At 46.5% G+C, this 24,776-nt stretch overlaps 1 protein-coding gene across 2 annotated transcripts in view; it reads left to right on the top strand.

Moving 5' to 3' along the window:
• Positions 1 to 24,776, top strand: part of hspa12a (heat shock protein 12A) — a 64,019-nt gene that overhangs the window by 32,970 nt on the left and 6,273 nt on the right. The window contains exons 8-11 of one of the 2 annotated variants that reach the window (XM_041881582.2): positions 4,496 to 4,582; positions 5,238 to 5,342; positions 5,840 to 6,098; positions 11,342 to 11,445. In XM_041881582.2, coding sequence (XP_041737516.1) covers positions 4,496 to 4,582; positions 5,238 to 5,342; positions 5,840 to 6,098; positions 11,342 to 11,445 — 555 coding nt within the window. The remainder of the gene's footprint in view (positions 1 to 4,495; positions 4,583 to 5,237; positions 5,343 to 5,839; positions 6,099 to 11,341; positions 11,446 to 24,776) is intronic. The other variant, XM_041881590.2, reaches the window with a different exon arrangement.

The following is a 24,776-nucleotide window of genomic DNA, read 5'->3' on the forward strand; positions in this document are numbered from 1 at the left end:
TGATTATGAGCACATACTGTAAGACTTGCAGAGTTTGTATTTATCCTATATCTTTACATTCCTGTAAAATGCCGAGTTTGTTTTCGAAAATGGTGCTCAAAGTATCCCAAGTCTAAATACTGGATTTTAGAACCGGCGAGGACGATGTAGCACCATCCAATGGAAATATCTTCTACTCTATCATCAGTCTTTCCATAGTAATTATGAAATATTTAGTTGGTTTGAAATAAACTCTGCGATAAATGGTCAGATTGTGTGTGCCTTGCCTTCAGTAGCAATGCAGAGGTCAGAGGTTGGACAAAAAGTCAATGTCCCCTCCCTAATGATGGTGTTTCCAACAGGATGTTACAACTCTTTTCCAACCGAGGTGTTTTTATGTTGGAAGGGAAACCTACGGGAAGGGAAAGTGTACTCTCTGTCCAGCTGCTGCTGTTTCCTACTTACATTAACTTTCCCATAATGGCCGATCCTCTACTCGAGCAGCTTCCACCATAGCTAACTCATAACGTTCTCACAGCATTCCTGGAAGGTTATTTCTTCATTGTGTTTTGACATGTTGACGGAAGAGGTAATGGTGACATAGATAGACCCCACTATCACACCCTCCTGAGGACTAATGGGAGTAGGAAAGTCCTCCTTCCCCTTCGTATTGTTTCCACTCTGTTGGAGGAAATGTCCTTCTGACATCTTGGTTGATGTGGTCATGCTACTACTACTATTGTCCTGTTTTCAACCAGTGATTACAAGGTCCATATGCAATTAATGTCATCATTAGCCTGTAAGTACTGATCATAAGTGCATTCTACAGTTCTGAACATTTAGAGTAGAATGTCATTTCCTTGGCCAGTGTTCTCTCATCCCTTTGCAGCTAACAAATTTTTTTCCCCATAGGAAGAACATTTCATCAGCATACACTACCGGTCAAAAGTTTTAGAACACCTAGATTTTACATTTTAGCAGATGCTCTGATCCAGAGCATGAGCAATTAGGGTTAAGTGCCTTGCTCAAGGGCACATCGACAGATTTTTCACCTAGTCGGCTCGGGGATTAGAACCAGCGACCTTTCGGTTACTGGCACAACGCTCTTAACCACTAAGCTACCTGCTGCACCTACTCATTCAAGGGTTTTTCTTTATTTTTACTATTTTCTACATTGTAGAATAATAGTGAAGACATCAAAACTATGAAATAACACATATGGAATCATGTACTAACCAAAAACTTTTTAAACATATCAAAATATATTTTATATTTGAGATTCTTCAAATAGCTACCCTGAAATGCTTTTCTAACAGTCTTGAAGGAGTTCCCACATATGCTGAGCACTTGTTGGCTGCTTTTCCTTCACTCTGCGGTCCGACTCATTCCAAACCATCTCAATTTGGTTGAGGTCGGGGGATTGTGGAGGCCAAGTCATCTGATGCAGCACTCCATCACTCTCCTTCTTGGTAAAATAGCCCTTACACCGCCTGGAGGTGTGTTGGGTCATTGTCCTGTTGAAAAACAAATGATAGTCCCACTAAGCCCAAACCAGATGGGATGGCGTATCACTGTAGAATGCTGTGGTAGCCATGCTGGTTAAGTGCCTAAATAAATCACAGGCCGTGTCACCAGCAAAGCACCCCCACACCATAACACCTCCTCCATGCTTTATGGTGGGAAATACACATGCGGAGATCATCCGTTCACCCACACCGCGTCTCACAAAGACACGACGGTTGGACTCCAGACCAAAGGACACATTTACACAGGTCTAATGTCCATTGTTCGTGTTTCTTGGCCCAAGCAAGTCTCTTCTTCTTATTGGTGTCCTTTAGTAGTGGTTTCTTTGCAGCAATTCGACCATGAAGTCGACCTCCTGAGTGGCGCAGTGGTCTAAGGCACTGTATCGCAGTGCTAGCTGTGCCACTAGAGATCCTGGTTCGAATCCAGGCTCTGTCGTAGCCGGCCGCGACCGGGAGACCCATGGGGCGGCGCACAATTCGTCCAGGGTAGGGGAGGGAATGGCCGGCAGGGATGTAGCTCAGTTGGTAGAGCATGGCGTTTGCAACACCAGGGTTGTGGGTTCGATTCCCACGGGGGGCCAGTATGATTTTTTTTTTTATGTATGCACTCACTAACTGTAAGTCGCTCTGGATAAGAGCGTCTGCTAAACGACTAAAATGTAAATGTAAATGAAGGCCTGATTCACGCAGTCTCCCCTGAACAGTTGATGTTGAGATGTGTCTGTTACTTGAACTCTGTGAAGAATTTATTTGGGCTGCAATTTCTGAGGCTGGTAACTCTAATGAACGTATCCTCTGCAGCAGAGGTAACTCTGGGTCTTCCATTCCTGTGGCAGTCCTCATGAGAGCCAGTTTCATCATAGTGCTTGATGGTTTTTGCGACTGCACTTGAAGAAACTTTCAAAGTTCTTGAAATGTTCCGTATTCACTGACCTTCATGTCTTAAAGTAATGATGGACTGTCGTTTCTCTTTGCTTATTTGAGCTGTTCTTGCCATAATATGGACTTTGTCTTTTACCAAATAGGGCTATCTTCTGTATACCCCCCCTATCTTCTCACAAACACATTAAGAAGGAAAGAAATTCCACAAATTAACTTTTAACAAGGCACACCTGTTAATTGAAATGCATTCCAGGTGACTACCTCATGAAGCTGGTTGGGAGAATTCCAAGAGTGTGCAAAGCTGTCATCAAGGCAAAGGGTGGCTATTTGAAGAATCTCAAATATAAAATATATTTTGATTTGTTTAACACTTCTTTCGTTACTGCATAGTTTTGATGTCTTCACTATTATTCTACAATGTAGAAAATAGTAAAAAAAATAAGAAAAACCCTTGAATGAGTAGGTGTTCTAAAACTTTTGACCGGTAGTGTACAGTGGGGAAAAAAAGTATTTAGTCAGCCACCAATTGTGCAAGTCTCCCACTTAAAAAGATGAGAGAGGCCTGTAATTTTCATCATAGGTACACGTCAACTATGACAGACAAAATGAGAAAAGAAATCCAGAAAATCACATTGTAGGATTTTTTATGAATCTATTTGCAAATTATGGTGGAAAATAAGTATTTGGTCAATAACAAAAGTCTCTCAATACTTTGTTATATACCCTTTGTTGGCAATGACACAGGTCAAACGTTTTCTGTAAGTCTTCACAAGGTTTTCACACACTGTTGCTGGTATTTTGGCCCATTCCTCCATGCAGATCTCCTCTAGAGCAGTGATGTTTTGGGGCTGTCGCTGGGCAACACGGACTTTCAACTCCCTCCAAAGATTTTCTATGGGGTTGAGATCTGGAGACTGGCTAGGCCACTCCAGGACCTTGAAATGCTTCTTACGAAGCCACTCCTTCGTTGCCCAGGCGGTGTGTTTGGGATCATTGTCATGCTGAAAGACCCAGCCACGTTTCATCTTCAATGCCCTTGCTGATGGAAGGAGGTTTTCACTCAAAATCTCACGATACATGGCCCCATTCATTCTTTCCTTTACACGGATCAGTCGTCCTGGTCCCTTTGCAGAGAAAACAGCCCCAAAGCATGATGTTTCCACCCCCATGCTTCACAGTAGGTATGGTGTTCTTTGGATGCAACTCAGCATTCTTTGTCCTCCAAACACGACGAGTTGAGTTTTTACCAAAAAGTTCTATTTTGGTTTCATCTGACCATATGATATTCTCCCAATCCTCTTCTGGATCATCCAAATGCACTCTAGAAAACTTCAGACGGGCCTGGACATGTACTGGCTTAAGCAGGGGGACACGTCTGGCACTGCAGGATTTGAGTCCCTGGCGGCGTAGTGTGTTACTGATGGTAGGCTTTGTTACTTTGGTCCCAGCTCTCTGCAGGTCATTCACTAGGTCCCCCCGTGTGGTTCTGGGATTTTTGCTCACCGTTCTTGTGATCATTTTGACCCCACGGGGTGCGATCTTGTGTGGAGCCCCAGATCGAGGGAGATTATCAGTGGTCTTGTATGTCTTCCATTTCCTAATAATTGCTCCCACAGTTGATTTCTTCAAACCAAGCTGCTTACCTATTGCAGATTCAGTCTTCCCAGCCTGGTGCAGGTCTACAATTTTGTTTCTCAATTTGTCTGTCATAGTTGACCTGTACCTATGATGAAAATTACAGGCCTCTCTCATCTTTTTAAGTGGGAGAACTTGCACAATTGGTGGCTGACTAAATACTTTTTTCCCCCACTGTATATGCTAATAAAAATACAGTTTGAATATAAAAAACTGAAACGGAAACACTAGATCCAGATAGTCTCACAATGGATTTCCTAATTCCTGCAAGTCAACACAGTTTCTGGGATGGGTACCTGCAGTTAGGCTATATGGACAGTTCTGGAGTTCTGCCACTGACTTCACACATCCATCCTAGACATCATATAGTCCTATCATCCTGTCGCTTGACTTACATTGTATGACCCACACAGCTTCACCAAAGCGCTTCCACCCTTCTCACACTCAGTCATTCTCTCTCTGTCAATAACCAGCCAAGGAGCATGTCCGGAGCAAACGGCAGAGCCGCACCTTTTTGGTGGAAAATGTCATAGGGGAGCTTTGGTCGGAACTGGAAGAAGGTAGAGTCTCTTTCTCTCTTTTACGCTTCTGTTTCTCTCTCTCTCCCTCCCTCGCTCTACAGTATTTGCTCCTGCTGTTTCTTATGCTGCTGATCATGCATCGTGCTGGTTATTCGCTGCCCTGAAAAACAACAACATCATGCTTATTGAGTGGGAGGATCTACTCTACTTAATATCTTTCTAGTGTTTGCTAATAACCTCATGCTTTTACAGTCTAGTCGATGACATTTCTCTACTAATCAAATGCTTCCTGTAGGTTTGGCTGGATGTTGACATGTCAGTGATCGTATGGTTGATTACATGATCACATGGTGATTACTGACCACTGTGACAGTGTGGGCATGGTGATAGTAGGTTATCTACTGTATAAAAAGACTGAAATCCAGTATAGCAATTGTCTTATCCTCTATCTCCCTCTTCCATGCCACAGTGTTATAGTAGCTACACTGTATCTAGTTCGCCAGTACTCATTTTGGGTTTTAGGCAAGATGGCGTCATGACTACTCATGCTGAACATCCACTGAGTGTGTCCCAAAAACAGAAGCAGCTTTTAAAGGAAATTGTCACAAGTCATGCTTCAGAGGCGTTATTGGCTACCACTATAGTCTTCTGCTACTTCTCCTCCAATTACGTTTCTCTCTCTCCGTGTCCCCAGGTGACCGCTATGTAGTGGTTGACTGTGGTGGCGGAACGGTTGACCTCACAGTCCATCAGATACGGCTCCCTGAGGGACATCTCAAGGAGCTCTATAAGGCCTCAGGTAAAGAGAATGCTCAATGCTCATATAGCAGCTCTCACTGAATGCATGTTACACTGAGATGGATCTAGGCAGTATCCTCGATACAAAAACAATCACATTCTTCTGGCTGTTCTATCACATTCTGGGGTGGATGCATGTGTAAAGGACGTCACACTGCTTGCTTAGCGAGTACCATTTCCTCCTAATTCGGCCCATTCCTGACGCGAACTCGGGACCTCTGCCTAGCTAGCACACGCGACCTCCGTCCTGAAGTGTCTCACCAGTCTGCGCCACACGAAAAGCTAGCTGATCGCTGGCTCAAGTGGGGAAACTTCAAACTGAGGAGTAAAGTTCACGCATACCCATGTGCTAAACATGGACTCCTAGACTAAAAAAAACACTTTAAAAGGAGAAGTTTAACAGTAGGCTTAATCAGGGTCCATGCATCCCATCTGTTCTGTGGACTCTAAGACTCGAGTCATTTGAGCTGTTATTGACCCTCATTTTCGCTTCCTCAGGCGGTCCTTATGGCTCCATCGGTATTGACTATGAGTTTGAGAAGCTCCTGTGTAAGATCTTCGGGCCCGACTTCATCGATCAGTTTAAGATCAAGCGGCCAGCTGCCTGGGTGGATCTGATGATTGCGTTTGAATCCCGGAAACGGGCCGCGGCCCCGGACAGGACCAACCCCCTGAATATCAACCTGCCCTTCTCCTTCATCGACTACTACAAGAAGTTCAGAGGTCACAGTGTGGAGCACGCCCTGCGCAAGAGCAAGTGAGTGTGTGTGTGTGATTGCAGAGGAGGGTTAGAGGATTGGTACAGGATACAGAATACACTGAAAATCTAGAGCTCACTCAACTCTCTATTGAGTGATTACCCGATTACTTATTATTTTCATATAGACTTGATTGTGTGTTTTGGATCATTGTCTTGCTGCATGACCCAGCTGCGCTTCAGCTTCAGCTCACAGACGGATGGTCTGACATTCTCCTGTAGAATTCTCTGATACAGAGCAGAATTCATGGTTCCTTCTATTAAGGCAAGTCGTCCAGGTCCTGAGGCAGCAAAGCATCCCCAAACCATCACACCACCACCACCATGCTTGACCTTTGGTATGATGTTCTTACTGTGGAATGCAGAGTTTGGTTTCCGCCAGGCATTACTGGAACCATGTCGTCCAAAAAGTTATACTTTTGAATCATCTGTCCATAGAACGTTCTTCCAAGAGTCTTGATGATCATCCAGGTGCTTTTTGGCAAACTTGAGTCAACTTTTTGCCTGGCGAAAACCAAACACTGCATTCCACAGTAAGAACATCATACCAAAGGTCAAGCATTGTGGTGGTGGTGTGATGGTTTGGAGATGCTTTGCCTTAATAGAAGGAACCATGAAATACTTTTTCATAGCACTGTATGACCATTATTATCGATTTGTTTGTAAAACTGTGTTATAAATTAGATTAGATACATTTTATTATCCCACCAGTGGAAATTCATTTGGGTACATGTGTTTAAAAACAGGACATAGTACCAAAACACATAATGCAATACGATACAGTAAAATGCATAGAAAAAAGTGCAATACATAGTCTATACAATGAAGATTACTTCTATCAATCAATCAGTTGTCCAGGCACTGGCAATGATTATCCATTATACAGTCTGTTCGTTTTAATCTTCTATTGTACATGTCTTCCTGCTCTGACAGAAATGCAAAGCTGTGTCACAATGAATGGAAGTTTCACCTCTCTCGTTTTCTAATGACGGAAATGGACAAGGGCAATAAATCCATTCATTGATGTGCACTGTCACTCCTATTAGTATGCCCAGTAAGCCAACAAGGGAATTCAGAATTCACCACTTTTCCCCCTCCACCACCTTAGTCAGCTCATTAAGAGATGCGTCTGTTGTACAATACAGTAGACTAGTGTCATTAGCTGACTAAGTATTCCCACTCAGGTTCATTCAGTTCAAATGACCTTGTATAAGACACAAGTCTGAAATGCTTCCTTCCTGCCTACACACAGTAGTATGTACAGTAGTAGTGTTACACTAATGAATGTTTGGATCAGTATTGTGCTCTTGAATTCACTAAAGATGACTGAATAACTAAAAATAAACCTTGCATTTATAAAGAACCTGTCTCACTTTGATACCATCATGTAGTCTGGCCGTTAACAGTACTGTCTTGCATTAGTATAGATTTTCATCCTGTATTAAACACATGGGACCCTTAAAGACATTCAGATGCCAGAAACATGAACCTCCAGCGGTCCTGCGGGTCCTCTGTCTCATAGTCATAACTGTAAATCATGTAGGATGTCTCACTGTGTTGCAAAAGCCTTTGTGTAAAAGAGAGAGGTCACTGGCAAGCACACACACACACACATCTAGGATAATTCTCGAAAGATACCAGACGGATTCTATACACTCCTATAAGATCTGCTACAATAAGAACACAGTGAGGGGGATGAGTATACAGTACATGTAGAAGAACAGTGGTCTCATGAGAGCTAATGCATGGAGACAGACACCACGTACAGTGATGGAAAAAAGGATTTGATCCCCTGCTGATTTTGTACGGTTGCCCACTGACAAAGACATGATCAGTCTATAATTTTAATGGTAGGTTTATTTGAACAGTGAGAGAAAGAATAACGCATGTCAAAAAATGTTATAAATTGATTTGCATTTTAATGAGGGAAATAAGTATTTGACCCCTCTGCAAAACATGACTTAGTACTTGGTGGCAAAACCCTTGTTGGCAATCACAGAGGTCAGACGTTTCTTGTAGTTGGCCATCAGGTTTGCACACATCTCAGGAGGGATTTTGTTCCACTCCTCTTTGCAGATCTTCTCCAAGTCATTAAGGTTTCGAGGCTGACGTTTGGCTACTCAAACCTTCAGCTCCCTCCACAGATTTTCTATGGGATTAAGGTCTGGAGACTGGCTAGGCCACTCCAGGACCTTAATGTGCTTCTTCTTGAGCCACTCCTTTGTTGCCTTGGCCATGTGTTTTGGGTCATTGTCATGCTGGAATACATATCCACGACCCATTTTCAATGCCCTGGCTGAGGGAAGGAGGTTCTCACCCAAGATTTGACGGTACATGTGGTGAAGTTGTCCTGTCCCCTTAGCAGAAAAACACCCCCAAAGCATAATGTTTCTACCTCCATGTTTGACGGTGGGGATGGTGTTCTTGGGGTCATAGGCAGCATTCCTCCTCTTCCAAACACGGGGAGTTGAGTTGATGCCAAAGAGCTTGATTTCGGTCTCATCTGACCACAACACTTTCACCCAGTTCTCCTCTGAATCATTCAGATGTTCATTGGCAAACTTCAGACGGCCCTGTATACAGTGGGGGAAAAAAGTATTTAGTCAGCCACCAATTGTGCAAGTTCTCCCACTTAAAAAGATGAGAGAGGCCTGTAATTTTCATCATAGGTACACGTCAACTATGACAGACAAAATGAGAAAAAAAATCACATTGTAGGATTTTTTATGAATTTATTTGCAAATTATGGTTGAAAATAAGTATTTGGTCAATAACAAAAGTTTCTCAATACTTTGTTATATACCCTTTGTTGGCAATGACACAGCTCAAACGTTTTCTGTAAGTCTTCACAAGGTTTTCACACACTGTTGCTGGTATTTTGGCCCATTCCTCCATGCAGATCTCCTCTAGAGCAGTGATGTTTTGGGGCTGTCGCTGGGCAACAAAGACTTTCAACTCCCTCCAAAGATTTTCTATGGGGTTGAGATCTGGAGACTGGCTAGGCCACTCCAGGACCTTGAAATGCTTCTTACGAAGCCACTCCTTCGTTGCCCGGGCGGTGTGTTTGGGATCATTGTCATGCTGAAAGACCCAGCCACGTTTCATCTTCAATGCCCTTGCTGATGGAAGGAGGTTTTCACTCAAAATCTCACGATACATGGCCCCATTCATTCTTTCCTTTACACGGATCAGTCGTCCTGGTCCCTTTGCAGAAAAAACAGCCCCAAAGCATGATGTTTCCACCCCCATGCTTCACAGTAGGTATGGTGTTCTTTGGATGCAACTCAGCATTCTTTGTCCTCCAAACACAACGAGTTGAGTTTTTACCAAAAAGTTCTATTTTGGTTTCATCTGACCATATGACATTCTCCCAATCCTCTTCTGGATCATCCAAATGCACTCTAGCAAACTTCAGACGGGCCTGGACATGTACTGGCTTAAGCAGGGGGACACGTCTGGCACTGCAGGATTTGAGTCCCTGCCGGCGTAGTGTGTTACTGATGGTAGGCTTTGTTACTTTGGTCCCAGCTCTCTGCAGGTCATTCACTAGGTCCCCCTGTGTGGTTCTGGGATTTTTGCTCACCGTTCTTGTGATCATTTTGACCCCACGGGGTGAGATCTTGCGTGGAGCCCCAGATCGAGGGAGATTATCAGTGGTCTTGTATGTCTTCCATTTCCTAATAATTGCTCCCACAGTTGATTTCTTCAAACCAAGCTGCTTACCTATTGCAGATTCAGTCTTCCCAGCCTGGTGCAGGTCTACAATTTTGATTCTGGTGTCCTTTGACAGCTCTTTGGTCTTGGCCATAGTGGAGTTTGGAGTGTGACTGTTTGAGGTTGTGGACAGGTGTCTTTTATACTGATAACAAGTTCAAACAGGTGCCATTAATACAGGTAACGAGTGGAGGACAGAGGAGCCTCTTAAAGAAGAAGTTACAGGTCTGTGAGAGCCAGAAATCTTGCTTGTTTGTAGGTGACCAAATACTTATTTTCCACCATAATTTGCAAATAAATTCATTAAAAATCCTACAATGTGATTTTCTGGGAAAAAAATTCTCAATTTGTCAGTCATAGTTGACGTGTACCTATGATGAAAATTACAGGCCTCTCTCATCTTTTTAAGTGGGAGAACTTGCACAATTGGTGGCTGACTAAATACTTTTTTTCCCCACTGTATGTGCTTTCTTGAGCAGTGGGACCTTGCGGGCGCTGCAGGATTTCAGTCCTTCACGGCGTAGTGTGTTACCAATTGTTTTCTTGGTGACTATGGTCCCAGCTGCCTTGAGATCATTGACAAGATCCTCCCTTGTAGTTCTGGGCTGACTCCTCACCGTTCTCATGATCATTGCAACTCCACGAGGTGAGATCTTGCATGGAGCCCCAGGCCGAGGGAGATTGACAGTTATTTTGTGTTTCTTCCGTTTGCGAATAATCGCACCAACTGTTGTCATCTTCTCACCAAGCTGCTTGGCGATGGTCTTGTAGCCCATTCCAGCCTTGTGTAGGTCTACAATCTTGTCCCTGACATCCTTGGAGAGCTCTTTGGTCTTGGCCATGGTGGAGAGTTTGGAATCTGATTGATTGATTGATTGCTTCAGTGGACAGGTGTCTTTTATACAGGTAACAAACTGAGATTAGGAGCACTCCCTTTAAGAGTGTGCTCCTAATCTCAGCTCGTTACCTCTATAAAAGACACCTGGGAGCCAGAAATCTTTCTGATTGAGAGGGGGTCAAATAATTATTTCCCTCATTAAAATGCAAATCAATTTAAAACATTTTTGACATGCGTTTTTCTGGATTTGTTGTTGTTGTTATTCTGTCTCTCACTGTTCAAATAAACCTACCATTAAAATTATATACTGATCATTTCTTTGTCAGTGGGCAAACGTACAAAATCAGCAGGGGATCAAATACTTTTTTCCCTCACTGTATCTATTGTTTTCCTACAGACATACATGTATTCCAAAGAGAGCTCAATGTGTTCAATCTCCATACAGATAATATACCAAGAAGCACAATGGGTAAACATTTGTGAAAGATGCAGGGATTTTATTATATTCATTCAGACTGTAAAAAAAAAAAAAAAAAAAGGTCCTAAAGTCATTATAGGCCACCTACTGACGAAGAAGGACGTCTGGTTCAGGGTGCATTGTATCAGTGCTTATACAGTAGCCTACAAATCTACTGGTAATCAGAGCAGCGTCAATAATGGCATGCTTATCTGTCCTCTCTTCTCTCTGCAGTGTGGACTTTGTGAAGTGGTCCTCCCAGGGCATGCTGAGAATGAACCCTGATGCCATGAACGCCCTCTTCAAGCCCACCATAGACCACATCATTCAGCACCTCAGTAAGTAGCCACTATTACTAATAAAAACAACTATTTTCTTGAAGGGACTTCATAAAAGGACTTCTTAGTACAGACACACACATACAGTATACTGGTAGTATCTGAAAAATGTTGCCTGTGATGATTATACAGTAGGAAGCCGTCGAAGTGTTTGCCTTGAAGGGTTGAAAGCTCAAAGGAAAAGCAGGATGAGTGAAAGACTTAGTGTGGAAATGGGTGTCACTCATCCATTTTAATGAGCGGAGGTTTGTCTGAACTTACATTTAAAATGGCTGAGGTTCACAATGTTTCATTGTAACTCGCAAAACGTAAGTGTAGCAATACTGCATCCTATCTAATGTTCATGTAAGCTGTTGGCCCTGCTGCTGTCTTGACAAAGTGACATACAGTACCAGTCAAAGGTTTGGACACACCTACTCATTCAAGGGTTTTTCTTTATTTGTACTATTTTCTACGTTGTAGAATAATAGTGAAGACATCAAAACTATGAAATAACACATGGAATCATGTAATAACCAAAAACGTGTTAAACAAATCAAAATATATTTTAGATTTTAGATTCTTCAAAGTAGCCACCCCTTTGCCTTGATGACAGCTTTGCACACTCTTGGCATTCTCTCAACCAGCTTCACCTGGAATGCTTTTCCAACAGTCATGAAGGAGTTCCCACATATGCTGAGCACTTGTTGGCTGCTTCTTTCACTAGGCGGTCCAACTCATCCAAAACCATCTCAATTGGGTTGAGGTTGGGGGATTGTGGAGGACAGGTCATCTGATGCAGCACTCCATCACTCTCCTTCTTAGTCAAATAGCCCTTACACAGCCTGGAGGTGTGTTGGGTCATTGTTCTGTTGAAAAACAAATTATAGTCCAACTAAGTGCAAACCAGATAAGATGGCGTATCGCTGCAGAATGTTGTGGTAGTTCTAAATAAATCACAAATCAAAATCAAATCAAATATATTGGTCACATACACATGGTTAGCAGATGTTATTGCGAGTGTAGCGAAATGCTTGTGCTTCTAGTACCGACAGTGCAGTAATATCTAGCAAGTAATATCTAACAGTTCCACAACAAATATCTAATGCACACAAATCTAAGTAAAGGAATGGAATAAGAATATATAAATATATGGATGAGCAATATCATTGTCAGAGCGGCATAGGCTAAGATGCAATAGATAGTATAGAATACAGTATATACATATGAGATGGGTAATGCAAGATATGTAAACATTATTACGATAGTATAGAAACAGTATATACATATGAGACGAGTAATGCAAGATATGTAAACATTATTAAAGTGACATTATTAAAGTGACTAGTGTTCCATTTATTAAAGTGGCCAGTGATTTTCAAGTCTGTTTATAGGCAGCAGCGCCTCTGTGCTAGTGATGGCTGTTTAACAGTCTGATGGCCTTAAGATAGAAGCTGTTTTTCAGTCTCTCGGTCCCAGCTTTGATGCATCTGTACTGACCTCGCCTTCTGGATGATAGCGGTGTGAACAGGCAGTGGCTCGGGTGGTAGTTGTCCTTGATTATCTTTTTTGGCCTTCCTGTGACATTGGTTCTGTAGGAGTCCTGGAGAGCAGGTAGTTTGCCCCCGGTGATGCGTTGTGCAGACCGCACCACTCTCTGGAGAGCCCTGTGGTTGTGGGCGATGCAGTTGCCGTACCAGGCGGTGATACAGCCCGACAGGATGCTCTCAGTTGTGCATCTGTAAAAGTTTGAGGGATGAAGAGAAGCTGTTACGCCTTCTTCACCACACTGTCTGTGTGGGTGGAACATTTCAGTTTGTCAGTGATACAGTGAGGGAAAAAAAGTATTTGATCCCATGCTGATTTTATACATTTGCCCACTGACAAAGAAATGATCAGTCTATAATTGTAATGGTAGGTTTATTTGAACAGTGAGAGTGTGACACTCTGGCTCCATGGACTTTATTATTGAGCCAGGGTTGTTCATTTTCCTTGTTTGGGTGTATTTCTATGTTGGGTATTCTGGTTGTTTCATTTCTATGTGTGGTGATTGTTCGTGATTATTCAGGTGACTCCCAATCGGAGGTAACGAGTGACAGCTGTCGGCTCGTTATCTCTGATTGGGAGCCATATTTATACTGTGTGTTTTCTCGTGGGTATTGTGGGTTTTTGTTCCATGTTTCTGTCAGTGTTACAGAGGACTTCACTATCGTCATTTGTTGTTTTTCGTGGTTGCTTTATAAAATAAAGTCATCATGTTCACTCCACGCGCTGCGTATTGGTCCGGTTCCTCAGACGATCGTGACAGAAAAACCCACCATAAAAGGACCAAGCAGCGCGTCCAGGAGCAAAGGGTCTGGACATGGGAGGAACTGTTGGACGGTAAAGGGTCCTGGACTTGGGAGGAGATCCTGGATGGTATGGATCGCCGACCATGGAACGAGACGGTGGAGAGGCGACGGCGAGAGGAGCAACGGCATCGGCAGGGCCATCGTCGGAAGGACGGGAGGCAACCCCAAAAAATTTTTTTGGGGGGGGCACATGGCTTGGGCGGCTGGGCAGCAGGAGGCTGCCACAGGGAGAAAAGGAGAGAAGGCTAACGGAGTACGGGAGCCATTGGCGAGTAGAGGGAGGGGAAGTGTGTGGCACGGCGTGAAAGACTGATGTGTGTTGCCAGTCCGGTCCGGCCCGTTCCTGATCCTCGGTTGAGGCCAGTGGTGTGTGTTCCCGGTACGGACCGGCCTGTTCCTACTCCAAGCACCAGGTCCACGGTGTGCTACGCCAGCCCGGCCCGGCCTGTTCCGGCCACTCGCACCAGGGATGCGGTGCGCGTCGCCAGCCCAGCCCGGCCTGTTCCTGCTCCACGCACCAGGGATAGGGTGCGCTTCGCCAGCCCGGCCCGGCCTGTTCCGGCCACTCGCACCAGGGATACGGTGCGCGTCGCCAGCTCAGCCCGGCCTGTTCCTGCTCCACGCACCAGGGATAGGGTGCGCTTCGCCAGCCCGGCCCGGCCTGTTCCGGCCACTCGCACCAGGGATACGGTGCGCGTCGCCAGCTCAGCCCGGCCTGTTCCTACTCCACGCACCAGGGATACGGTGCGCGTCGCCAGCCCAGCCCGGCCTGTTCCTACTCCACGCACCAGGGATACGGTGCGCCTCGCCAGCTGGCCCGGCCTGTTCCGGCCTCTCGCACCAGAGATACGGTGCGCGTCGCCAGCCCAGCCCGGCCTGTTCCTGCTCTCCGCACTAGGGCCTTATGTGCGTCCCCAGGGTCCAGCATGCCCTGTTGCTGCTCTCCGCACTAGGCCTTATGTGCGTCCCCCAGGGCCAAGCATGCCCTGTTGCTGCTTCCCGCACTAGCCCTGAGATGCGTGTCCTCAGCCCGGTACCTCCAGTTCCGGCACCACGCATCAGGCCTACGGTGCGTCCCCAGGGCCAAGCATGCCCTGTTGCTTCTCCCCCGCACTAGCCCTGAGATGCGTGTCCTCAGCCCGGTAACTCCAGTTCCGGCACCACGCACCAGGCCTACGGTGCGCCTCAGACGGCCAGAGTCTGCCGTCTGCCCAACGGGGCCTGAACTGTCCGTCTGCCCAACGCCGTCTGAACTGCCCGTCTGCCCAACGGCGCCTGAACTGCCCGTCGGCCCAACGGGCGCCTGAACTGTCCGTCTGCCTAACGCCGTCTGAACTGCCCCGTCTGCCCAACGCCGTCTGAACTGTCCGTCTGCCCAACGCCGTCTGAACTGCCCGTCTGTACTGAGCCTGCAAAGCCGCCCGTCTGCCATGAGCCTTCAGAGCCGTCCGCCAGACCGGAGCCGCTAGAGCTCTCCGCCAGACAGGATCAGCCAGAGCCTTCCGCCAGACAGGATCAGCCAGAGCCTTCCGCCAGACAGGATCAGCCAGAGCCTTCCGCCAGACAGGATCAGCCAGAGCCTTCCGCCAGACAGGATCAGCCAGAGCCTTCCGCCAGACAGGATCAGCCAGAGCCTTCCGCCAGACAGGATCAGCCAGAGCCTTCCGCCAGACAGGATCAGCCAGAGCCTTCCGCCAGACAGGATCAGCCAGAGCCTTCCGCCAGACAGGATCAGCCAGAGCCTTCTGCCAGACAGGATCAGCCAGAGCCTTCCGCCAGCCAGGATCCGCCAGAGCCGTCCAGCCAGGATCCGCCTGAGCCAGCCAGCCAGGATCCGCCAGCTAGTCAGGTACTGTCCCTTAGCCCGGTGCTGCCCCTTAGTCCGGTGCTGCCCCTTAGTCCGGTGCTGCCCCTTAGCCCGGTGCTGCCCCTTAGCCCGGTGCTGCCCTTAGCCCGGTGCTGCCCCTTAGTCCGGTGCTGCCCCTTAGTCCGGTGCTGCCTCTAAGTCCGGTGCTGCCCCTTAGTCCGGTGCCGCCCTTAATCCAGGTGGGTTTAGTTGGGGGTGGTCATGTGGAGGGGGCTACGGAAGCGGATAGTGACTAAGGTGGGGTGGGGACCACGACCTGGACCAGAACCGCCACCATGGACAGACGCCCACCCAGACCCTCCCCTAGACTGTATGCTGGTGCGCCCGGAGTGCGCACCTTTAGGGGGTACTGTGACACTCTGGCTCCATGGACGTTATTATTGAGCCAGGGTTGTTCATTTTCCCTTGTTTGGGTGTATTTCTATGTTGGGTATTCTGGTTGTTTCATTTCTATGTGTGGTGATTGTTCGTGATTATTCAGGTGACTCCCAATCGGAGGTAACGAGTGACAGCTGTCGGCTCGTTATCTCTGATTGGGAGCCATATTTATACTGTGTGTTTTCTCGTGGGTATTGTGGGTTTTTGTTCCATGTTTCTGTCAGTGTTACAGAGGACTTCACTATCGTCATTTGTTGTTTTTCGTGGTTGCTTTATAAAATAAAGTCATCATGTTCACTCCACGCGCTGCGTATTGGTCCGGTTCCTCAGACGATCGTGACAGAGAGACAGAATAACAACAACAAAATCCAGACAAACGCACTTCAAAAATGTTATAAATTGATTTGCATTTTAATTAGGGAAATAAGTATTTGACCCCCTCTCAATCAGAAAGATTTCTGGCTCCCAGGTGTCTTTTATACAGGTAACGAGCTGAGATTAGGAGCACACTCTTAAAGGGAGTGCTCCTAATCTCAGCTTGTTACATGTATAAAAGACACCTGTCCACTGAAGCAATCAATCAATCAGATTCCAAACTCTCCACCATGGCCAAGACCAAAGAGCTCTCCAAGGATGTCAGGGACAAGATTGTAGACCTACACAAGGCTGGAATGGGCTACAAGACCATCGCCAAGCAGCTTGGTGAGAAGGTGATAACAGTTGGTGCGATTATTCGCAAATGGAAGAAACACAAAAGAACTGTCAGTCTCCCTCGGCCTGGGGCTCCATGCAAGATCTCACCTCATGGAGTTACAATGATCATGAGAACGGTGAGGAATCAGCCCAGAACTACACGGGAGGATTTGTCAATGATCTCAAGGCAGCTGGGACCACAGTCACCAAGAAAACAATTGGTAACACACTACGCTGTGAAGGGCTGAAATCCTGCAGCGCCCGCAAGGTCCCTCTGCACAAGAAACACATATACAGGCCCGTCTGAAGTTTGCCAATGAACATCTGAATGATTCAGTGGAGAACTGGGTGAAAGTGTTGTGGTCAGATGAGACCAAAATCAAGCTCTTTAGCATCAACTCAACTCGTTTGGAGGAGGAGGAATGCTGCCTATGACCCCAAGAACACCATCCCCACCATCAAACATGGAGGTGGAAACATTATGCTTTGGGGTTGTTTTTCTGCTAAGGGGACAGGACAACTTCACCGCATCAAAGGGACGATGGACGGAGCCATGTACCGTCAAATCTTGGGTGAGAACCTCCTTCCCTCAGCCAGGGCATTGAAAATGGGTCGTGGATGGGTATTCCAGCATGACAATGACCCAAAACACACGGCCAAGGCAACAAAGGAGTGGCTCAAGAAGAAGCACATTAAGGTCCTGGAGTGGCCTAGCCAGTCTCCAGACCTTAATCCCATAGAAAATCTGTGGAGGGAGCTGAAGGTTCGAGTTGTCAAACGTCAGCCTCAAAACCTTAATGACTTGGAGAAGATCTGCAAAGAGGAATAGGACAAAATCCTTCCTGAGATGTGTGCAAACCTGGTGGCCAACTACAAGAAACGTCTGACCTCTGTGATTGCCAACAAGGGTTTAGCCACCAAGTACTAAGTCATATTTTGCAGAGGGGTCAAATACTTATTTCCCTCATTAAAAATGCAAATCAATTTATAACATTTTTGACATGCGTTTTTCTGGATTTTTTGTTTGTTATTCTGTCTCTCACTGTTCAAATAAACCTACCATTAAAATTATAGACTGATCATGTCTTTGTCAGTGGGCAAACGTATAAAATCAGCAGGGGATCAAATACTTTTTTCCCTCACTGTATGTACGCCGAGGAACTTAAAACTTTCCACCTTCTCCACTGCTGTCCTGTCGTTGTGGATAGGGGGGGTACTCCCCCTGCTGTTTCCAGAAGTCCACGATCATCTCCTTTGTTTTGTTGACTTTGAGTGAGAGGTTATTTTCCTGACACCACACTCCGAGAGCTCTAACCTCCTCCCTGTAGGCTGTCTCATCGTTGTTGGTAATCAAGCCTACTACTGTTGTGTCGTCTGCAAACTTGATGATTGAGTTGGAGGCGTGCATGGCTACGCAGTCATGGGTGAACAGGGAGTACAGGAGGGGCCCCAGTGTTGAGGATCAGTGGAGTGGAGATGTTGTTTCCTACCTTCAACACCGGGGGCGGCCCGTCAGGAAGTCCAGGATCCAATTGCACAGGGTGGGGTTGAGACCCAGGGCCTCAAGCTTAATGATGAGCTTGGAGGGTACTATGGTGTTGAATGATAAGCTATTGTCAATGAACAGCATTCTTACCTAGGTATTCCTCTTGTCCAGATGGGATAGGGCAGTGTGCAGTGTGATGGCGATTGCATGGTTATTGGACCTATTGGGGCGGTAAGCAAATTGAAGTGGGTCTAGGGTGTCAGGTAAGGTGGAGGTGATATGATCCTTGACTAGTCTCTCAAAGCACTCCATGATGACAGAAGTGGTGCTACGGGGCGATAGTCATTTAGTTCAGTTACCTTTGCATTCTTGGGTACAGGAACAATGGTAGCCATCTTGAAGCATGTGGGGACAGCATTTACATTTACATTTACGTCATTTAGCAGACGCTGTTATCCAGAGCGACTTACAAATTGGTGCATTCACCTTATAGCCAGTGGGATAACCACATTACAATGTTTTTTTTTAGGTAGGGGAGCCAGCAGGCCAGAGGTGGATGAACGCAATGCCCTCGTTTGGGTGTAGGGACTGATCAGAGCCTGAAGGTACGGAGGTGCCGTTCACCTCACAGCTCCGTAGGCAAGCACCATGGTCTTGTAGCAGATGCGAGCTTCAACTGGAAGCCAGTGGAGTGTGCGGAGGAGCGGGGTGACGTGAGAGAACTTGGGAAGGTTGAACACCAGACGGGCTGCGGCATTCTGGATGAGTTGTAGGGGTTTAATGGCACAGGCAGGGAGCCCAGCCAACAGCGAGTTGCAGTAATCCAGACGGGAGATGACAAGTGCCTGGATTAGGACCTGTGCCGCTTCCTGTGTAAGGCAGGGTCGTACTCTCCGAATGTTGTAGAGCATGAACCTACAGGATCGGGTCACCGCCTTGATGTTAGCGGAGAACGACAGGGTGTTGTCCAGGGTCACGCCAAGGCTCTTCGCACTCTGGGAGGAGGACACAACGGAGTTGTCAACCGTGATGGTGAGATCATGGAATGGGCAGTCCTTCCCCGGGAGGAAGAGCAGCTCCGTCTTGCCGAGGATCACCACCTCAAGCTGAACCGTCATCCACACTGATATGTCTGCCAGACATGCAGAGATGCGATTCGCCACCTGGTTATCAGAAGGGGGAAAGGAGAAGATTAGTTGTGTGTCGTCTGCGTAGCAATGATAGGAGAGGCCATGTGAGGATATGACAGAGCCAAGTGACTTGGTGTATAGCGAGAATAGGAGAGGGCCTAGAACTGAGCCCTGGGGGACACCAGTGGTGAGAGCACGTGGTGCGGAGACAGCTTCTCGCCATGCCACTTGGTAGGAGCGACCGGTCAGGTAGGATGCAATCCAAGAGTGAGCCGCGCCGGAGATGCCCAGCTCGGAGAGGGTGGAGAGGAGGATCTGATGGTTCACAGTATCAAAGGCAGCAGACAGGTCTAGAAGGACAAGAGCAGAGGAGAGAGAGTTAGCTTTAGCAGTGCGGAGATCCTCCGTGACACAGAGAAGAGCAGTCTCAGTTGAATGACCAGTCTTGAAACCTGACTGGTTTGGATCAAGAAGGTCATTCTGAGAGAGATAGCAAGAGAGTTGGCTAAAGACGGCACGCTCAAGAGTTTTGGAGAGAAAAGAAAGAAGGGATACTGGTCTGTAGTTGTTGACATCAGAGGGATCGAGTGTTGGTTTTTTGAGAAGGGGTGCAACTCTCGCTCTCTTGAAGACTGAAGGGACATAGCCAGCGGTCAAGGATGAGTTGATCAGCGAGGTGAGGTAAGGGAGAAGGTCACCGGAGATGGTCTGGAGAAGAGAGGAGGGGAGGGGATAGGGTCAAGCGGGCAGGTTGTTGGGCGGCCGGCCGTCACAAGTCGCAAGATTTTATCTGGAGAGAGAGGGGAGAAAGAAGTCAAAGCATAGGGTAGGGCAGTGTGAGCAGGACCAGCAGTGTCATTTGACTTAACAAACGAGGATCGGATGTCGTCAACCTTCTTTTCAAAATGGTTGACGAAGTCATCCACGGAGAGGGAGGAGGGGGGAGGGGGATGAGGATTCAGCAGGAAGGAGAAGGTGGCAAAGAGCTTCCTAGGGTTAGAGGCAGATGCTTGGAATTTAGAGTGGTAGAAAGTGGCCTTAGCAGCAGAAACAGATGAAGAAAATGTAGAGATGAGGGAGTGAAAAGATGCCAGGTCCGCAGGGAGTCTAGTTTTCCTCCATTTCCGCTCGGCTGCCCGGAGCCCTGTTCTGTGAGCTCGCAATGAGTCATCAAGCCACGGAGCTGGAGGGGAGATCCGAGCCGGCCGGGAGGATAGGGGACATAGAGAGTCAAAGGATGCAGAAAGGGAGGAGAGGAGGGTTGAGGAGGCAGAATCAGGAGATTGGAGGGAGAAGGTTGAGCAGAGGGAAGAGATGATAGGATGGAAGAGGAGAGAGTAGCGGGAGAAAGAGAGCGAAGGTTGCGACGGCGCATTACCATCTGAGTAGGGGCAGAGTGAGTAGTGTTGGAGGAGAGTGAGAGAGAAAAGGAGACAAAGTAGTGGTCGGAGACATGGAGGGGAGTTGCAGTGAGATTAGTAGAAGAACAGCATCTAGTAAAGATGAGGTCAAGCGTATTGCCTGCCTTGTGAGTAGGGGGGGATGGTGAGAGGGTGAGGTCAAAAGAGGAGAGGAGTGGAAAGAAGGAGGCAGAGAGAAATGAGTCAAAGGTAGACGTAGGGAGGTTGAAGTTATCCAGAACTGTGAGGGGTGAGCCATCCTCAGGAAAGGAACTTATCAAGGTGTCAAGCTCATTGATGAACTCTCCAAGGGAACCTGGAGGGCGATAAATGACAAGGATGTTAAGCTTGAATGGGCTAGTGACTGTGACAGCATGGAATTCAAATGAGGAGATTGACAGATGGGTCAGGGGATTAATAGAGAATGTCCACTTGGGAGAGATGAGGATTCCTGTGCCACCACCCCGCTGACCAGATGCTCTCGGGGTATGCGAGAACACATGGTCAGACGAGGAGAGAGCAGTAGGAGTAGCAGTGTTTTCAGTGGTAATCCATGTTTCCGTCAGCGCCAATAAGTCGAGGGACTGGAGGGTAGCATAGGCACTGGAGGGTAGCATAGGCAGCAGACTGGGATAGGGAGAGATTGAATATGTCCGTAAACACACCACACAGCTGGTCTGCGCATGCTCTGAGGACGCGGCTAGGAATGCCGTCTGGGCCGGCAGTCTTGCGAGGGTTAACACGTTTAAATGTCTTACTCACGTCGGCCACAGAGAAGGAGAGCCCACAGTTCTTAGTAGCTGGCCAAGAACTTGATTAGCTTGTCTGGCGGCAAGACATCTGTGTCTGCGACGTGGCTGGTTTTCTTATTGTAGTCTGTAAACCGCACATACGTCTTGTGTTTGAGCCGTTGAATTGCGACTCCACTTTGTCTCGATTTTGACGTTTTGCCTGATTGATTGCCTTGCGGAGGAAACGACCACTCTGTTTGTATTCTGCCATATTCCCCGTCACCTTGCCATGGTTAAATGCGGTGGTTCGTGCTTTCAGTTTTTTGTGAATGCTGCCATCTATCCACAGTTTATGGTTAGGGTAGGTTTTAATATTCACAGTGGGTACGACATCTCTTATACACTTCCTTATAAACCCACTCACTGAATCAGCGTATACGTCTATATTATTCTCAGAGGAACATATCCCCGTCCGCATGATCAAAACAATCTTGAAGCATGGATTCTGATTGGTCAGACCAGTGTTGAATAGTCCTTAGCACGGGTGCTTCCTGTTTGACTTTCTGCCTATTGGAAGGGAAGAGCAAAATGGAGTCGTGGTCAGATTTGCCGAAAGAAGGTCGGTGGAGGGCCTTGTATGCATAGCGGTAATTAGTGTAGCAGTGATCCAGTGTTTTTCCAGCGCGAGTGCTACAGTCATATATGCTGATATAATTTAGGTAGCCTTTTTCTCAAATTTGCTTTGTTAAAATCCCCAGCTACAATAAATGCAGCCTCAGGATATATGGTTTCCTGTTTGCATAAAGTCCAGTGAAGTTCCTTGAGGGCCGACGTGGTATCGGCTTGAGGGGGGATATACACGGCTGTAACAATAACCGAAGATAATTCTCTTGGGAGATAATACGGGCAGCATTTGATTGAGGAATTCTAGGTCAGGTGAACAAAATGACTTGAGTTCCTGTATGTTGTTACAATTACACCATGAGTCGTTAATCATGAAACAACACCCCCACCCTTATTCTTCCCGGATAGATGTTTATTCATTTCGGCACGATGTACTGAGAACCCAGATGGCTGTATGGACGGGGACAGTATATCCCGAGAGCCATGTTTCCGTGAAACAGAGTATGTTACAATCCCTGATGTCTCTCTGGAAAGCAACCTTTGCCCTGATCACGTCCACTTTGTTATCTAGGGACTTGCCCTTGCCCTGATCTCGTCCACTTTGTTATCTAGGGACTGGACAGTGTCACCAGCAAAGCACCCCCACACCATCACACCTCCTCCTCCATGCTTCACGGTGGGAACCACACATGCGGAGTTAATCCGTTCACCTACTTTGCATCTCACAAAGACACGGCGGTTGTAACCAAAAATCTCAAATTTGGACTCTACAGACCAAAGGACACATATCCACCGGTCTAATGTCCATTGCTCGTGTTTCCTCGCCCAAGCAAGTCTCTTCTTATTATTGGTGTCCTTTCGTAGTGGTTTCTTTGCAGCAATTCGACCATGAAGGCCTGATTCACACAGTCTCCTCTGAACAGTTTACATTTTTTTTTACATTTTAGTCATTTAGCAGACGCTCTTATCCAGAGCGACTTACAGTTAGTGAGTGCATACATTATTTTTATTTTTTCATACTGGAATCGAACCCACAACCCTGGCGTTGCAAATGCCATGCTCTACATCCCTGCCGGCCATTCCCTCCCCTACCCTGGGCCAATTGTGCGCCGCCCCATGGGTCTCCCGGTCGCAGCCTGCTACGACAGAGCCTGGATTCGAACCAGGATCTCTAGTGGCACAGCTAGCACTGCGATAGACCACTGCGCCACTCGGGAGGCAAGTGTTGATGTTTAGATGTGTCTGTTACTTGAACTCTGAAGCATTTATTTGGGCTGCAATTTCTGAGGCTGGTAACTCTAATGAACTTATCCTCTGCAGCAGAGGTAACTCTGGGTCTTCCTTTCCTGTGGCGGTCCTCATGAGAGCCAGTTTCATCATAGCGCTTGATGGTTTTTGCGACTGCACTTGAAATATTCCGTATTGACTGACCTTCATGTCTTAAAGTAATGATGGACTGTCGTTTCTCTTTGCTTATTTGAGCTGTTCTTGCCATAATATGGACTTGGTCTATTACCAAATAGGGCTATCTTCTGTATACCAACCCTACCTTGTCACAACACAACTGATTGGCTCAAACGCATTAAGAAGGAAAGAAATTCCACAAATTAACTTTTACCAAGGCACACCTGTTAATTGAAATGCATTCCAGGGGACTACCTCATGAAGCTGGTTGAGAGAATGCCAAGAGTGTGCAAAGCTGTCATCAAGGCAAAGGGTGGCTACTTTGAAGAATCTAAAATATGAAATATATTTTGATTTGTTTAACAGTTTTCTGGTTACTACATTGTTTTGATGTATTCACTATTATTCTACAATGTAGAAAATAGTAAAACAATAAAGAAAAACCCTTGAATGAGTAGGTGTGTCCAAACTTTTGACTGGTACTGTATCTCAACTGACCAAGATGAATAAAGCATCAGCATGATTATGTTTTCAGTTTGGATTATACAGTGTGGAAAAAAAGTATTTAGTCAGCCACCAATTGTGCAAGTTCTCACACTTAAAAAGATGAGAGGCCTGTAATTTTCATCATAGGTACACGTCAACTATGACAGACAAATTGAGAAAAAAAAATCCAGAAAATCACATTGTAGGATTTTTAATGAATTTATTTGCAAATTATGGTGGAAAATAAGTATTTGGTCACCTACAAACAAGCAAGATTTCTGGCTCTCACAGACCTGTAACTTTTTCTTTAAGAGGCTCCTCTGTCCTCCACTCGTTACCTGTATTAATGGCACCTGTTTGAACTTGTTATCAGTATAAAAGACACCTGTCCACAACCTCAAACAGTCACACTCCAAACTCCACTATGGCCAAGACCAAAGAGCTGTCAAAGGACACCAGAAACAAAATTGTAGACCTGCACCAGGCTGGGAAGACTGAATCTGCAATAGGTAAGCAGCTTGGTTTGAAGAAATCAACTGTGGGAGCAATTATTAGGAAATGGAAGACATACAAGACCACTGATAATCTCCCTCGATCTGGGGCTCCACACAAGATCTCACCCCGTGGGGTCAAAATGATCACAAGAACGGTGAGCAAAAATCCCAGAACCACACGGGGGGACCTAGTGAATGACCTGCAGAGAGCTGGGACCAAAGTAACAAAGCCTACCATCAGTAACACACTACGCGCCAGGGACTCAAATCCTGCAATGCCAGACGTGTCCCCCTGCTTAAGCCAGTAC

Source organism: Coregonus clupeaformis, chromosome 1 (assembly GCF_020615455.1).
Source record: "Coregonus clupeaformis isolate EN_2021a chromosome 1, ASM2061545v1, whole genome shotgun sequence".
NCBI lineage: Eukaryota > Metazoa > Chordata > Actinopteri > Salmoniformes > Salmonidae > Coregonus > Coregonus clupeaformis.